This window comes from Photinus pyralis, unplaced genomic scaffold, assembly GCF_008802855.1.
Source record: "Photinus pyralis isolate 1611_PpyrPB1 unplaced genomic scaffold, Ppyr1.3 Ppyr1.4_LG3a, whole genome shotgun sequence".
NCBI classification, from domain to species: Eukaryota; Metazoa; Arthropoda; class Insecta; order Coleoptera; family Lampyridae; genus Photinus; species Photinus pyralis.
Window position 1 is genome coordinate 18,345,460 of NW_022170509.1, and position 14,931 is coordinate 18,360,390.

A 14,931-nucleotide genomic window follows, 5' to 3' on the forward strand; every position below is an offset into this window, starting at 1 on the left:
CAATTTCTTACAAATCACTGTATTACAAGTGTTAATTTCTTTATATCAATCGCACTCCATTTAGCGTGCACTTATTAAAATTTAATCATATTGTAAAAGGTTCAAACTATAATTAATTTAATTATAAATGTTAATTTGAAATTTTACAAATTAAACGGTTTATTACTGATCAATAATTGCCGATTGTTCGTATTTGAAGTTTTGACTGCATACAAACTCGAAGGTCCGACGATTTTTGGCCACTTCAAATATCTTGCCAAAAACAGGGCCACGATTTGCATAAATCTTTATCCAATATTTCAGGTCACCAGGGGCGGACTGGGTAACTGCGAGCCAGGTGGAATTGCATAGGTTACGGGCCATTAAAGTATTAGTGTAGTAATGAAAGGGGGGGGGGGGTTAGCTCTGAGGTGCACCACAAAAACATTTTAAAGTACTCCTTTCTCGAAAATAAATTACCATGCCGTTTTTTTTAAATTGCACCTGATAATTAAAAGTAACAAAATATACAATCCACACGAGGTGCGTCGCCTATCATTGTATTTCAGCACTTTCATGCTACGACAAAAAATGATAAATTCATTGTAAAACACTTCAATTAAAACAGAATTTTTTAACAACCTAACATCAACCCCAATATTAGAGAAACGTGTTAATAATTTATTAATAGTGCAAGAAACTAAATACAGCACATACTCATAAATTTCCAAAGGGCCATTATGATCTACAGGCCAGGTGGCAATCGCCACCCGCCCCCCCGGGCCAGTGCGCCCCTGGTTATACACTGCCTTTTTTTGAGCCCCAAAAAAAAATTGTCTCAGATCGACCCGGAAAATTTTCTTATAGAATGTGGGCTGTAGAATCCATAATTTCAAACAGTCCCAAAGATTGGGCTACTAGTTCAAAAGTTACAACCCTTTGAATTTTTTTTTCGTAATTGGTTTCTAGTCTATAACTTTTGATTGAGAAGTCTGATCGAAAAAGTACGAATTGATTTGGATTCTACGCACCCAAATTAATAAGAAAAAGTGTCCCGATAAATTTTGGTGCAATCGACTTTTGGTAAAAAAGGAAGGTTAAAACTGCCTTTTATTATTATCTATTATCTATTATCATCCCTCTCTTGTTTTGGGCCCTCAACGGGCATGCGCCCAATTACAGAGTGACCCGCATAATGCTATTTAGAGGTGCCTCTGCAGAAGGTCTTAAGTTGGTCTATACTACTCCGGTATTTACCTTACGAATTAGGAGAACTGCAGGAAAACCTAATTCGGAGTAGCCGGTAGAATACTCGGAACTGGTCTAAGGTAATTTCCATCTCCGCCACAGATGAAAAATTCACCTCAACCCAGGTTCGAACACCCGACCTCCGGATTTATAACCCAATGCTTTACCACTGAGCCATAAATCCGATTTTTTTGAACCCCGAAATAAAAATTGTTTCGGATCGACCCGGAAAAAGATTTTTCTTATAGAATGTGGCCTGTAGAATCCATAATTTCAAACAGTTCCAGGATTGGGCTACTAGTTCAAAAGTTACAACCCGCTTTGAATTTTTTTCGAAATTGGTTTCTAGTCTATAACTTTTGATCGAAAAAGTACGAATTGATTGGGATTCTACGCACCCAACCCAAATTAATAAGAAAAAGTGTTTTCCCGAGAAATTTTGGTGTAGTTGAATTTTGGTAAAAAAGGAAGGTTATACACAGGGGCGGACTGGGTACTTAGTATTAGTGTAGTAATGAAGCTGGCGAGGGGGGGGGGTAGCTCTGAGGTGCACCACAGAAACATTTTAAAGTACTCCTTTCTCGAAAATCAATTACCATACAGTTTTTTTTAAATTGCAGCTGATAATTAAAAGTAACAAAATATACAATCCACACGAGGTGCGTCGCCTATCATTGTATTTCAGCACTTTCATGCAACGACAAAAAATGATAAATTCATTGTAAAACACTTCAATTAAATCAGAATTTTTTAACAACCTAACATCAACCCCAATTAGAGAAACGTGTTAATAATTTATTAATAGTGCAAGAAACTAAATACAGCACATACTTATAAATTTCCAACGGGCCATTATGATCTACAGGCTAGGTGGCAATCGCCACCCGCCCCCCCGTGCCAGTCCGCTCCTGCAGGTCACTGTAGTACCTACTAGTAAAGGAGCAAGGAAATGTACTGTTTGGGAGGTCTTTAGTCTCCACAGGTCTTTTGCGAACATGCCAAATCAACAGGTCGTCAGGAACACTCTCTACCACTTTGAGCACCGAACGGACGAACAAAACACCTACTTTTCTCATTTTGGGAAATGTTCTGAAAATGACAATAGCTTTGGAAGGAAGAAAACGTTTTCTTTATACCTCTGCCAATGAGAAGGAAAGCGTCCTCAAATACCTAACCCGTATCATGGAAACAATCAAATTAAAAGCGTTATTGTATAATACTTGTACAGGCATGATGTTCAAGGGGAAACCAAACACGCGCACCTTCTTTTTTTTCTTTGACGAAATACTTTAACATATGGCGCAAGTGGAGGCACAAGTTCATGAGAGCGGTTGAATGATGTGACCTACATCATTTTATTTGAAACTAGTTGTTCATAGGTATTTAGGTATACATCAATTTCTGTGGCAAAAACGGTAAAACTGAAACCTTTCAGGTACTACAGTATAAGTCGAATGTGCAGTAGGTACGTACGAGGCACGGAAGCGTTGATAGAATGAATGTTATTGGTACGTTTTCTTTTCCATTGATGATGTTTTTGGCATAAAGTCCTCTTATTATATTTCTTACCAGAAATTCCACAAACGCACTAACTATAAAAATTATAAAATGTAATTTAAACAGTTCCGTTATTCTCTAATTATGTAGTAACGGCTACTATATAACATCTATAGGCACCATCAGTTTGGTTTTGGCGTTTTGTGTCTCTAATGGAATAGATGCTAATAAGAACTACCGCAGACCGTTGAAATATTTAAAACTTTTCATCGGCATTCTATTTATTTTAACATGCATATACTCTGGTTTTGTTGTTGATTGGAGCTCGTATGCATTTTTTGAATCTGAAATACAATACAATGATGAGTAACGAACATCATTAAAGTGATATTACGTTAAATTCGAACACTAGTGGAAGTTTTGAACCCACAAAGAACTAAGCTTAAACTCGCTCGACACGGAGTAATAAAAATTGCAATTGTATGCAAGTTGCAAGAGAAATTGCGAAAGGCATACGCAATCCAAAGCCAGCTGATCAAGAAGTGGAGCTAACCTACATGAACCGCGAAATTCTAGGGATAAATCTAGTTGTTTTTACATCGGTGTCAACTATGATGCTGACTGCTGAGGGACGCAACGCAATCATTACTTTTTTTATTATTAATCTTATTTATTTTTGTAATTTTCATGCTTCCCCAACCAATCAAAATTTAATTTTTGTTTGAGCTTAGTAACTTTGTTTTGAAATCCATGTTCTTCTTCTGTAGACATGTAGCAATTGAAATGGAATGCACCAAGTTCTTGCGCTTGGTATTGCACCATGTCAAGCGGCCTTTATTAATTTAAGGAAAAGTTGGACTTTTATATACATAGCAGTCGTACCCATTCTATAGTCCGTGAATATTTATGTGATCTGTGGCAGTGTCTGTGGCAAAAGTATGGACCTCCAGCATCAACTGAGATCCTGATAAGTGACAGACAAAACATGTCTGACGCATGTCACTTGTCACCAATGAATAAAGAATACAGTCACATATGAAAACAGAAAACATCTGAAAACACATCTGATCATAAAAACTGGAAAATTGAATAAATGAAAGTATTGTTTTAGAAATCCATCGTCCACATCTCCTTAAAAAATGTTTAGAAGTGATGACAATAATATGGAATTCGTATATTTAGCGAAGGCCCTTCCAGCAACATCCTCTTCCACAACTGTTAACAAAGGAAAATGTGATTCTGCTTGATTTTAAATAAATATCTCTCGCTCACAGTAATGGCCGAAATAAATTCTCGTCAATTTGGCGATTCGTTATTTCGTGAGATACACAAAAACAGTTGGTTAACGAGATATTGTACTAAGGATTTACGAAAGGTATGAGGCTGCTATGCTGTGCATAACTTAACATAGTCTCTTGTAGAAGAAGGAACGTGTTTGGACTGTTTTTTGTGTCCATGATGATGTCGAAGCATATTTAGAAACTTACATAGACTGTAAAGCAGCTGTTTCGCATAAGCCCGATCAATTTATAGCTTTAAATGATACAAAACACATCTCTCCTACGATCTGTCCTCGTGATCAAGAATTCGAATTTGTAATTAGTTTAACGACTGATGTAGTACGTTTAGCGGCACCTACGTGGGAGTTGATGTTAGACTGGGTAGAAAGCATTAGAGGGAAACTGTACGATTTACGAATATTGAGCCCGGGAGAGAACTTGTATAGTAAATTACCAGAGCCACGTAGTGCACCGTTACTTCCTACACGAGATCCAACATCACCCCTACCACTTCCCCCTTTAGCAGCTATTGCCTTACCACCTGGTGTAGAACCGTTACAGGTGGTGCCCGAGTCTTCTACTTCAAGGTTTGATGCATTTGTCAACTGCTTTTTTTAATTCTTAATATTTAGATCCCACCCTGTCCTCCAAAGGGGAATGTCTCTTCCAGAAAGAACTGACGCATGTTCCTTAGAAGCGACTTCAATTAATGTTAATAATTATCCGCCTGGAGAGATATTTAGGTTTGATCTTAGCGATATTGACAATGCCGTCCAGAGTAACTTGAGCTTAAATCATCCACCAACTGAGAATACTCATTATGAACAAGTCTTTCAAATGAGACACTCTCCAGGTATGTGCTCAATCACTTTTTTTATGTTAAATTTGGTATTTGAGTTATGCTCGGAGTTATGATAGAAACTTCTCTCATATTATAAGAAACCTCAGAATCAGGTTTCTGAGGATCAGAAATTTTTATATTGAACTTGTTTTAATGGATTCAAATTGCATTTTGCAAATAGTACAACTCTCATAAAACACATGAGTGAGTTTAGAAAAACACAAGTAGAAACGGTCTTTCTTTTTTTAGGTACATATACACTTCCCAAATATGAATTGGAAAAATGCTTGACTGAAATCTGTAAAAAAATACATTTATTTATTCAATGTTACCATTGTTTATTGATTAATAGTTATTCCACCACAGTTAGTACTTTGGGTCAAAAGTCCAGGGGCGTGTTGGGGAGATTGTCACTTTAAATAATTCTTATACGACTAAGGCTGACTAAGATAACATAGCATTATCATTTCAGCACAAAAGACAACGTTCTAATCAAGTGATATAAATAGACTAATGGAAATTTACATGATAAATGGCAAGGGCGCAGGTATTCACGCAGTTCATATTATCGGGGGTTGCCGCTGTTCACACTATGCTGTGTCCAATGTTAACAATTTTGATGTTCACATTAGCGAGATGTTCATATCAACGCGTATTTACATTATCGAGAGTGTACTGTATAAGGGTAAATACAGTGCACTTAATTTAATAATTGAAACATAAACATCAACATCGCTGTTTACACATAAATAGTCAAAACAAGAAAGTTAAACATATTTTTCTAATTTTCTTGCAAGTGTTAGTATTTTTTTTTGTTTTTTAATACAAAGTCATAGAAATCTTATTTGTGATTTTGTCATATTAAAAAATGAAGGTGTTATTAGGTGCTTCAAAAGGTATCGTTTGACCTATTTGAAAAGTATTAAATTGAAATTTATTGTTCTGCCGGAGTTATATTCGCGCCTGCCGGAGACCGGAGAGCATGATGTAAAACCTGAGACTACGGCTGAATGCCTGACATCTGGCAACCCTGAAGAGAGATGTACGTTGTACACATAAACTCTTTGAATCCACGATATATTATTAGTTCTTAGTGATCTTACAATTGATTTTGTAAATTTTTTTCAAATATTGCTGTTACATTGAATAATTTAAAGTCATAAAAATTATAATTACTTCAATATTGCATATTTTACTAGTGTAACTTTGTACAAAGGTAATACAGGGAGATTAATAATCGTATGCTGCACCACTCTTATACATCAGCACACTAGTAATCATTTGCTGCAACTCTGTATATGTGCACCAGTTTCTTTCGAATATTTACAAGGTAGGTTAATTACATTTTTAATTGCAAATTCAGGTTTTTTTTTGTTAATATTCTGTCACATGCTTGTGACACTGTATAAGTGCACAAGGACTGCTTAAACAACAAAAAACAAATTTGTTGAATTACAAATTACAAACATTCCATTCATGCCTCCATAGATTTTTGCCTTTACCTTTACATGTAATTTGATCTCTGTAAATAAGTTAAGAAATGTTTTCTACCTCATATAATTTAAATTAGAGTATACACTACCCAATTGAATAATCACTAATCAGATAGTATCACAATTCAACACGATGTGGCAGCACTTATCAGTCACTTAGGTGGAACAGCTATAAATGAATAAACAAAGGTGTTACTTTTCAGACCCCAAGATGTGGGTGAGATTTTAAATCAAGTGGTTTTTTTAAATAATGACAAAATCATATTTCCAACCATTAACAAGAGACATTTTAGGTCCATCGAGCAGACAAGTAAGAGTTCAAAGATCAAATAGCTCACCTCGAAGATTGCAACCACCACCTCAGCCTTATAGAACCTTAAGGGAACAGCAAGTGTTGGAGTTGCAGAAAGAAATGAAACATGCTGCGGGAGTGCGATTACAAATTAGGAAGAAAGATTGTATTAGTTCGATCGCTTTGGGTCACGCGTTCGGTGGTGTTTGGTTAGTAATAGTTGCTTGGTAAATGTGTTTTTAGTTTTTCATTACAGATTTTTAGGGTTTGTGGTTGGAAGCAGAAGGAGCATCCCATGCTGTATAATTTTCTCCATATAGGGGATCAATTAATTAGTATCGAAGGTGTGGAAGTGCATTCTCCGAGCGATGCGCACAAAATTTTACGTTCGACAAGTTGTGGACTTTATGTAATAATCTTTATGAGCTAATAAGATCCTTGACCGTTATTTTTTAGGTTAATATGATAATCAAACGAGTTCCCTATGGAAAAGTGCTTGTAATATGTCGTGAATTGGAAGGTCAGTCTCTAGGTATAATTCAGGAAGGCAATACAGCTGTGATACAGTCTATCGTCCCTGGTAGTTTAGCAGCCATTTACGGGTTGCCTTCTAAAGCGCCTACATGTGATAACTTGTCTCTCACTAATTGGGTTTTAACCGAAATTAACGGTCGTCCTTTGAATTTGTTCTTTAAAGAAAACCAAGTGAGAGATCGTTTGAATTCCGTCGGTCGTGATATCTCTATTTTAGTACAGCCCTTAGATTTAGTTAAGCAACTTAAAAAGCAATTGAAGTCCATTAGAAATTACAAAGATTACATTTTGCAATAATAGAATTAATTGTTATATATAATTAACTGCTCTGTATCTAATTGCTCTCTGGTTCAAAACGGTTGAAGACTAATTTTCAATTATGAAGCCTGATTATTGTTATACAATCCCCTTAATTAATCTAGCACTATTTGGTATAATTTGTTAAGTGTGATTTGCTTGTTTTGTTATTAATTTTGTGTTTTTAAGCAGGCGGAATTTCAGCCAAGGCTGCTCTACCAATCCAACGTACTTCATTTAATAATTCGAGCAAATAAAACCTTGACAATCTTTTCGGGGGGATTTTCTATGTCTACTTTTATATGATAAAAAGTCTCCTTGTTTCTAACCGCATTGATGTCAAATTGACATATGATTAAATTGAAGTATTAAAACAGAACATAATCCCCTTGTGCTGTCATTGTTACGTTTGGCAAGCATGTACTGTATGTCCGTAAGCACCATACTGCATTTGGAGGTGCGAACGCGCTATAGTTAGTTTGGTCGCATAAAATTAGGCGTCCTTCAGAAGACTTTTTATCATTTGAAAGTAGGTCCTTATCATGAATATCACTATAACATTTCTCACATGGAGGTCCCTAGAGTTACCATAGTCTGACAATTAAAACAGAGGACAGGTGCTCCAACTGAAATTAATTGCGGGAACGGATTATGAGGGTGAAGATAACCGTTATACCGTTATGTTAAGCTGACCTATCGCTACACATTTCTTTTTCTTTGCTAGTTTGCTTCCATGACAATTTGATCCACTCTTGCTTTTACATTTTTCGTAAATTCAGAGGGTTTAAAAAGTGACAGTGTTGAAAAATTTCTCTAGACGGGATGAGAGAAATTCGGACATATGGCAAACGTAGTTCTGTTTCGCTAGCACTATCATCTGTTAGTCATACAGAGGTACTGATAGATTCATTGACAATGAAGGTTACAATTAGGGTTAGATAGGGGTAGGTTCCAACTGTATTTGAGGAGTGTCTTGAACACATTTTACAATTTGTGGGTTCAACGATATTAAAGAACCAGTTCATCCCTCGACAAAGACTAAGTTGTTATGTTGATAAAAATGTGGTGCCGATACAGATACTGCAAGAATTTGAAATTGCTACTTTCTTTGCCAACTAACTTATTTTGACAATTTTTAGATCTGAAAGTTTCCTCATTGGAGCAGTTAGTCATGCATTACTTATGACTTAATTTTTGTAATGTGCAGCTATCAATGGAATATTTTTGTATTACATTTAATGTTTTTTAATATTTTACCAATAAAAAGCATTAATAAACTTGGTTGATGTTTACTAACTAATTCGAACTAAACTTTGATCGCCAAATGGAGCATGGTCGAGGATGAAACATGTTTAATGCATTCCACAGTTAACAATCTGTCAGTTGTTTATGTAATTTACTAACTTTCCATACCAGCAACTACAGCAGCAGTAACACCATCTCTTTTCTAAACATCAATCGTACTACTACTAACTTTCGCTCTAACTTTTGAAAGGATTGTCAGCTTCACAGTGGATCGAAAGAGGTTGTTGGCAAGATTCGATATGACTGGCTTTAAATAGGATGTGAGCTAGAACCAGGGTGGCATTCCTATTCAAGGTCATACGTTGGAAGGCTGTCCTTGCATTTTTCAATAACTACACTTTAATATTCTTTACTTTGTACAAAAGCAATCATTCAAACTCTCCAAAAGGTACTGTGAGAATAATTTCCAGATAGCCTGTCACAGACCATAGACCACAGGCAGTCAGTTGAAGAAAAGGAGAAGTGTAGGGATCAACTGGCGGTCGCACGTCCAGGGAAACAACTAAAACGTGGAAACGAGATGCAGGAAAAACGAAACCCAATCCCCTTTTTATACCTATACTTAATGAAAATATCAATTCTTATATTCGGTTTACTGATGAGACTTTACTGTTTGTTGAGAATACAGAAGATCTGAAAGTATTAATTAAACAACTGGCATGGCAAAAGAAGCATTTGGCAGGAAAAGCATTGTGCAATGCATGAATTGCTAAGAATTAGAATAGCGAGTGAAGATGGTAGACGATCTGAAAGACAGGAGAGGATACGCGAATATGGAAAGGCAATGGATAGAGAGAAGAGTGTAGCCGGAAAAACAGAAGGTGCGTGTAACAGAAAACTAACAAAATTAAACAATTCAATTTGCTTATATAGCAAACGAAAAGCTTCTAGAGCCAGGAAAGAACGCATCACATCCCCTTTCATTTCTTATCGCCGGTGATTAATCTTTTATCTGGTGGCGACGTGGTTGCTCCTTGATATCGTTCTTGAAAATTCGTTACAATTAAATAGAAGAAAAAGCATAAGTAGTTTTTCTTGGTCAAGAATCAAATCTTGCCTTGTTAATTACGTCAAAAACGCCAAAAATCAAAATTCTCCTTTTATTCGCAGCTGCCACGCTAATTTTTACGAACTTAACTAAAAAATATACTCTAGAATGACTAATACCGAAAATTAATCAAGAAGAGTGAAAGGGACTTTGCAGAATGTGTGAAGAAAGCAATAGTTGAAACGACTGCTTAAAAAAAAGGAAAGTAATTTTCTGTTTTATTTTTTTTATAATAATTTATATTTTTTGTACTAATATGAGGCGGGCCGATCGTAGTAGTTAAGGCTTTCCTGCATAGTTCTAATGAATCGTTTATTGGACGGTAGTAGTTCCGTTGTACTTTTGCAGATTTTGTGTATTCTTGGTTTTTTGCTATGGAATCTGAAAAATTTCCGCTCCCTAGACTTTTTTAAACAATTTAATTAATGGATTTTGAAAGTCCCGACGTAATGAAAGACTTTCCAGGTTTATATGCCTCTGATATTCACAAAACAAAAAGCAACGATCCGGAATGTAAAATTGACTAACTGCTGTTTATTGTAGCAATAGTAATTTGAACGTTTCAGATAGTGACGATGCTGAAAAAGTTACTAAAAAAGATATATTAATAGGCAAACGTAAGGATAAGAAGGATAAAAAGGACAAGGAACGAGGCTATGCGGCTTTAGAAGGCGAAAGTTCGGCAGAGGAAAGTTACGAGGTTAGGTATGTTTCGGTATCGATGTTGATAAGTAGTTTAATTGTTGTAATTTAAGAAGCCCTTCGAAATCAAAGAAATCTAAGTCATTTAAATTCCCGACAAAATCGAAAGAAAAGCGAGAAAAATCTCGGGAGAAAGATAAGGAGTTTACTGAAAAGAAGAAAGAGAAAGACAAACGTACAGAGAAGAAAATTGAAAAGGATAAGGAGAAGTGTAAAGTAGAAAAAAAGGAGAAGAAGGTTAAAAGTGAGGATTGGTGCGATATTGCAGAGGTCTTGCCTATATTCGGTGTTAATTTGAAGTTGGCTATCGAGCATGGGAGATGTCACGATGGAATCGACCTTCCTGTTCCTGTTAGAGCATGTATCGAATATGTAGAGGATCACGGCCTGACGTTTGAAAATGTTTACAAAGTTAGTGGGCCCAAATCCAAAGTGCTTCATTTAAAAAAATTGTACAATCAACGAGAGCATGTTAATCTATCAGACTACGATGTACCTACTGTGACAAGTCTATTGAAAATGTTTTTAAGGTAACTTGATAACCCATTAGTACATGGGAATTTTATATGTTTAGGGTAGGTAAATGCCAAATGTCTGAGAGGACAAATGTTCTTAAAATATTGAGCTCCGTGTTGCACAAACCCGATTGACATCGGAATTCTCTTGCTATAGAAATTTAAAGATATCATTTGTAATTCCCGTGATTGTGTCACGTAAATTGCAACATTCATTCTTTAGGCCTTAGGCAATAAATATGTATGTGGTCTGTCTTTTCTCTAGTATAAATTCTATTGCAGGGACTTGCCTGAGCCTGTATTTACTGCTGACTTATTAATACGCTTTGAGGAGGCCGGAGCAATCTTAAATGTAGCGGTGCGAGAAAAACACTTAAAAATTTTAGTTGGTAATTTACCCGAGACCAATAGATTACTGTTGTCATGGATTACAGTCCACCTATATAATGTAACCTTAAACGTAAGTGTAGGCTTTGAAACGCTGCTTTAATTGAAATTAAAAATGGTTACAGGAGAGGCTCAATAAAATGAGCCCACAAAATATCGCATTATGTCTTAGTTCAACGTTACAAACATCACAGCGACTTTTGTCTTCGCTTCTGTTTCACTGTCCCGCCTTGTTTCCAAACACAGTCTTAGAGCATTATGTCTACCCATTAACTTCTAGTTCCCAGTTACCGGATGATCCTGAATTGATGGAGCAAGAACTATTAAAACAAGAATCTTTACTGGCACAAATTCATTCCGAAATGAATGTTGGCTTTATATCTAAACAAAGAGAAGAACTGTTGTGGGAAGTACAAAGGATCATCACTCAATTAAAGGTACTGTCATCGGTAGGTTGTAGGTGCTAAATCTATGACTTGTAGCGAAAGTTAAAAACCGCTAACAAAGATCGAGAACTGCTATTTGAAAAAATTGACGAGCAACATGTTGAGGAAACTACAGAAAATGAAGGAGAAAGATCTGCTACCCCTACAATTTCTTCGGAAGCCGAAGCTCCCCCTTCACAATCGGCGGAATGCGTGGAGGAACCAACAACCGTAGAAATGGAAGTGACCACCGAAATAGCCGCCCCTGTTTCCGACACCAATTTATCAGATTCGTCATCTTGTGAAAAACATTCGGTAAAAGACGCAGAGCCGGTGGAGGTAACCCCCAGTGCTCCAGAAAACAAACTTTTAAATAACGCTTTGGCGATATTGCAAATAAAAAATACTTTTTTAAACAATCTGAAAGAATCCTTTTTGAAACAAATTGAACAAGAAAGGGCCGAAATAACGACACTAGAAGCTCAGCTGTCTCAAAAAGATTACATTCCTTTTTATGGTGACACGAATTCTGTTAGTTTAGACGAAATTATGGATTTGCTCCAGAAGGAGAATCAGATATTGCAAATTAAAAAAATTAATCTCGTACGGCAAATTATGGAGCAGCAAGAAGAGTGCATAGATTTAAAAACGAAAATTGACGCCTGTACTAAAAACGTATTTCTTACTTAATGTATATAAAGTATATTTATTTTCAGGTTGCTTTTTTATTTGTTGTTTAATAATATAAAGATGTTGCGTTATAAGGTAGATTTTGCGAATGACTACTATGCTCATGTGCAGGGGCGGACCGGCACGGGGAGGCGGGTGGCGATTGCCACCTAGCCTGTAGATCATAATGGCCCGTTGGAAATTTATAAGTATGTGCTGTATTTAGTTTCTTGCACTATTAATAAATTAACACGTTTCTCTAATTGGGGTTGATGTTAGGTTGTTAAAAAATTCTGTTTTAATTGAAGTGTTTTACAATGAATGTATCATTTTTTGTCGTAGCATGGAAGTGCTGAAATACAATGATAGGCGGCGCACCTCGGATTGTATATTTTGTTACTTTTAATTATCAGCTGCAATTTAAAAAAAAACTGTATGGTAATTGATTTTCGAGAAAGGAGTACTTTAAAATGTTTTTGTGGTGCACTTCAGAGCTACACCCCCCCACCCCCCTCGCCGACACCTTCATAACTACACTAATACTTTAATGGCCCGTAAGTACCCAGTCCGCCCCTGTGTATAACCTTCCTTTTTTACCAAAATTCGACTACACCAAAATTTCTTTTAACTTTTGAACTAGTAGCCCAATCTTGGAACTGTTTGAAATTATGGATTCTACAGGCCACATTCTATAAGAAAATTTTTTTCCGGGTCGATCTGAGACAATTTTTTTTTCGGGGCTAAAAAAAAGGCAGTGTATAACCTTCCTTTTTTACCAAAAATCGACTACACCAAAATTTCTCGGGAACACTTTTTCTTATTAATTTGGGTGCGTAGAATCCAAATCAAGTCGTACTTTTTCGATCAGACTTCTCAATCAAAAGTTATAGACTAGAAACCAATTTCGAAAAAAATTCAAAGGGCTGTAACTTTTGAACTAGTAGCCCAATCTTGGAACTGTTTGAAATTATGGATTCTACAGGCCACATTCTATAAGAAATTTTTTTCCGGGTCAATCTGAGACAATTTTTTTTTCGGGGCTCAAAGAAAGGCAGTGTATATTAACTTCCTTTTTTACCAAAAATCGACTGCACCAAAATTTCTCGGGAAAACACTTTTTCTGATTAATTTTGGTGCGTAGAATCCAAAACAATTCGTACTTTTTCGATCAGACTTCTCAATCAAAAGTTATAGACTAGAAACCAATTTCGAAAAAAATTCAAAGGGGTGTAACTTTTGAACTAGTAGCCCAATCTTGGAACTGTTTGAAATTATGGATTCTACAGGCCACATTCTATAAGAAATTTTTTTCCGGGTCAATCTGAGACAATGTTTTTTTTGGAGCTCAAAAAAAGGCAGTGTATAACCAGGGGCGCACTGGCCCGGGGGGGCGGGTGGCCTGTAGATCATAATAGCCCGTTGGAAATTTATAAGTATGTGCTGTATTTAGTTTCTTGCACTATTAATTAAATTATTAACACGTTTCTCTAATTGGGGTTGATGTTAGGTTGTTAAAAAATTCTGTTTTAATTGAAGTGTTTTACAATGAATTTATCATTTTTTGTCGTAGGATGAAAGTGCTGAAATACAATGATAGGCGACGCACGATGCACCTCGTGTGGATTGAATGTTTTGTTACTTTTAATTATCAGCTGCAATTTAAAAAAAAACTGTATGGTAATTTATTTTCGAGAAAGGAGTACTTTAAAATGTTTTTGTGGTGCACCTCAGAGCTCCCCCCCCCCCCCCCCCGTCGCCATCATTACTACACTAATACTTTAATGGCCTCTAACCTATTCAATTCCACCTGGCCCGCAGTTACCCAGTCCGCCCCTGCTCATGTGGCAATAGTACTGGGCTGGATTCAAACCATGGTCCCTCATTACTTTGGTGGAGCGGTCACTCCACTATGCCATGTGAGTCAACATAATTTTGTTTATAAAGGAACATTCCTAAAACTGCCAATGTTTGTCCCAATAAGGGGTGCTATACAGAACGTGGTGCTGCATGTGTTACTTTGTTATTCTTGAAGATAGAGGGTGAAATGGGTTAAAAAGTAAAATTTAGTTTAGGAAAATTTGTAACCGATTTTATTAAAAAAAAAAAATACAGATTTTCAGAAAAATAAGTAATCTCGCTAATTACATATGTCGTAGCAAAACGTTTCATATTGATAGAACAAACTCAAAAATAATATTGAAATGAAAACTGCTTTTTAAAGAGTAATTCAATAAATTTATGTAAATGAATTAATTAATGTCCACAGTTTTCTTTTCTATTAGATGTAGCGATAAAATACAAGAAAACTATGTATACAAAATGTATGCTTAGAATACTCTTTGGAGTAACGGGTGAGGAGACATGTCAGCGGCTTTTTTGACAAGACTCATTATTTAAACAGATGTCAAATGCAACTTTA

The 14,931-nt window shown here is 36.1% G+C and overlaps 2 protein-coding genes across 4 annotated transcripts; both read left to right on the forward strand.

The window, feature by feature from the left end:
• Positions 1–3,695: 3,695 nt before the first annotated feature.
• On the forward strand, positions 3,696–9,212 carry LOC116165882. 2 transcript variants are annotated; one of them, XM_031480613.1, is made up of 7 exons: positions 3,696–4,099; positions 4,146–4,591; positions 4,637–4,857; positions 6,632–6,839; positions 6,895–7,039; positions 7,087–7,150; positions 9,181–9,212. In XM_031480613.1, the coding sequence occupies exons 1-7, from the start codon at positions 4,001–4,003 to the stop codon at positions 9,195–9,197; spliced, it is 1,200 nt and encodes a 399-aa protein (XP_031336473.1). In that variant the 5' UTR covers positions 3,696–4,000; the 3' UTR covers positions 9,198–9,212. The 2 variants fall into 2 exon arrangements, with proteins under 2 accessions (XP_031336473.1, XP_031336472.1); XM_031480612.1 differs by lacking the exon at positions 9,181–9,212 and having other exon boundaries at positions 7,087–7,871.
• Positions 9,213–9,416: 204 nt separating this feature from the next.
• LOC116165881 (ralA-binding protein 1) lies at positions 9,417–12,563 on the forward strand. Of its 2 annotated transcripts, none has more exons than XM_031480610.1 (7): positions 9,417–9,587; positions 9,640–10,327; positions 10,381–10,519; positions 10,570–11,046; positions 11,314–11,491; positions 11,544–11,855; positions 11,901–12,563. In XM_031480610.1, the coding sequence occupies exons 2-7, from the start codon at positions 10,240–10,242 to the stop codon at positions 12,531–12,533; spliced, it is 1,827 nt and encodes a 608-aa protein (XP_031336470.1). In that variant the 5' UTR covers positions 9,417–9,587; positions 9,640–10,239; the 3' UTR covers positions 12,534–12,563. The 2 variants fall into 2 exon arrangements, with proteins under 2 accessions (XP_031336470.1, XP_031336471.1); XM_031480611.1 differs by having other exon boundaries at positions 10,573–11,046.
• The last annotated feature ends 2,368 nt before the right edge of the window (positions 12,564–14,931 follow it).

What these genes read in the sequence shown, in the direction of transcription:
- LOC116165881 (XM_031480610.1), top strand. Translation starts at nt 10,240, where the DNA reads ATGGATTTTGAAAGTCCCGACGTAATGAAAGACTTTCCAGGTTTATAT. An exon ending in CTATTGAAAATGTTTTTAAG is followed by an intron (nt 11,047 to 11,313) that starts GTAACTTGATAA and finishes ATTCTATTGCAG; the next exon opens with GGACTTGCCTGAGCCTGTAT. An exon ending in TATATAATGTAACCTTAAAC is followed by an intron (nt 11,492 to 11,543) that starts GTAAGTGTAGGC and finishes AAATGGTTACAG; the next exon opens with GAGAGGCTCAATAAAATGAG.
- LOC116165882 (XM_031480612.1), top strand. Translation starts at nt 4,001, where the DNA reads ATGGCCGAAATAAATTCTCGTCAATTTGGCGATTCGTTATTTCGTGAG. An exon ending in TCAAATGAGACACTCTCCAG is followed by an intron (nt 4,858 to 6,631) that starts GTATGTGCTCAA and finishes GAGACATTTTAG; the next exon opens with GTCCATCGAGCAGACAAGTA. An exon ending in CACGCGTTCGGTGGTGTTTG is followed by an intron (nt 6,840 to 6,894) that starts GTTAGTAATAGT and finishes ACAGATTTTTAG; the next exon opens with GGTTTGTGGTTGGAAGCAGA.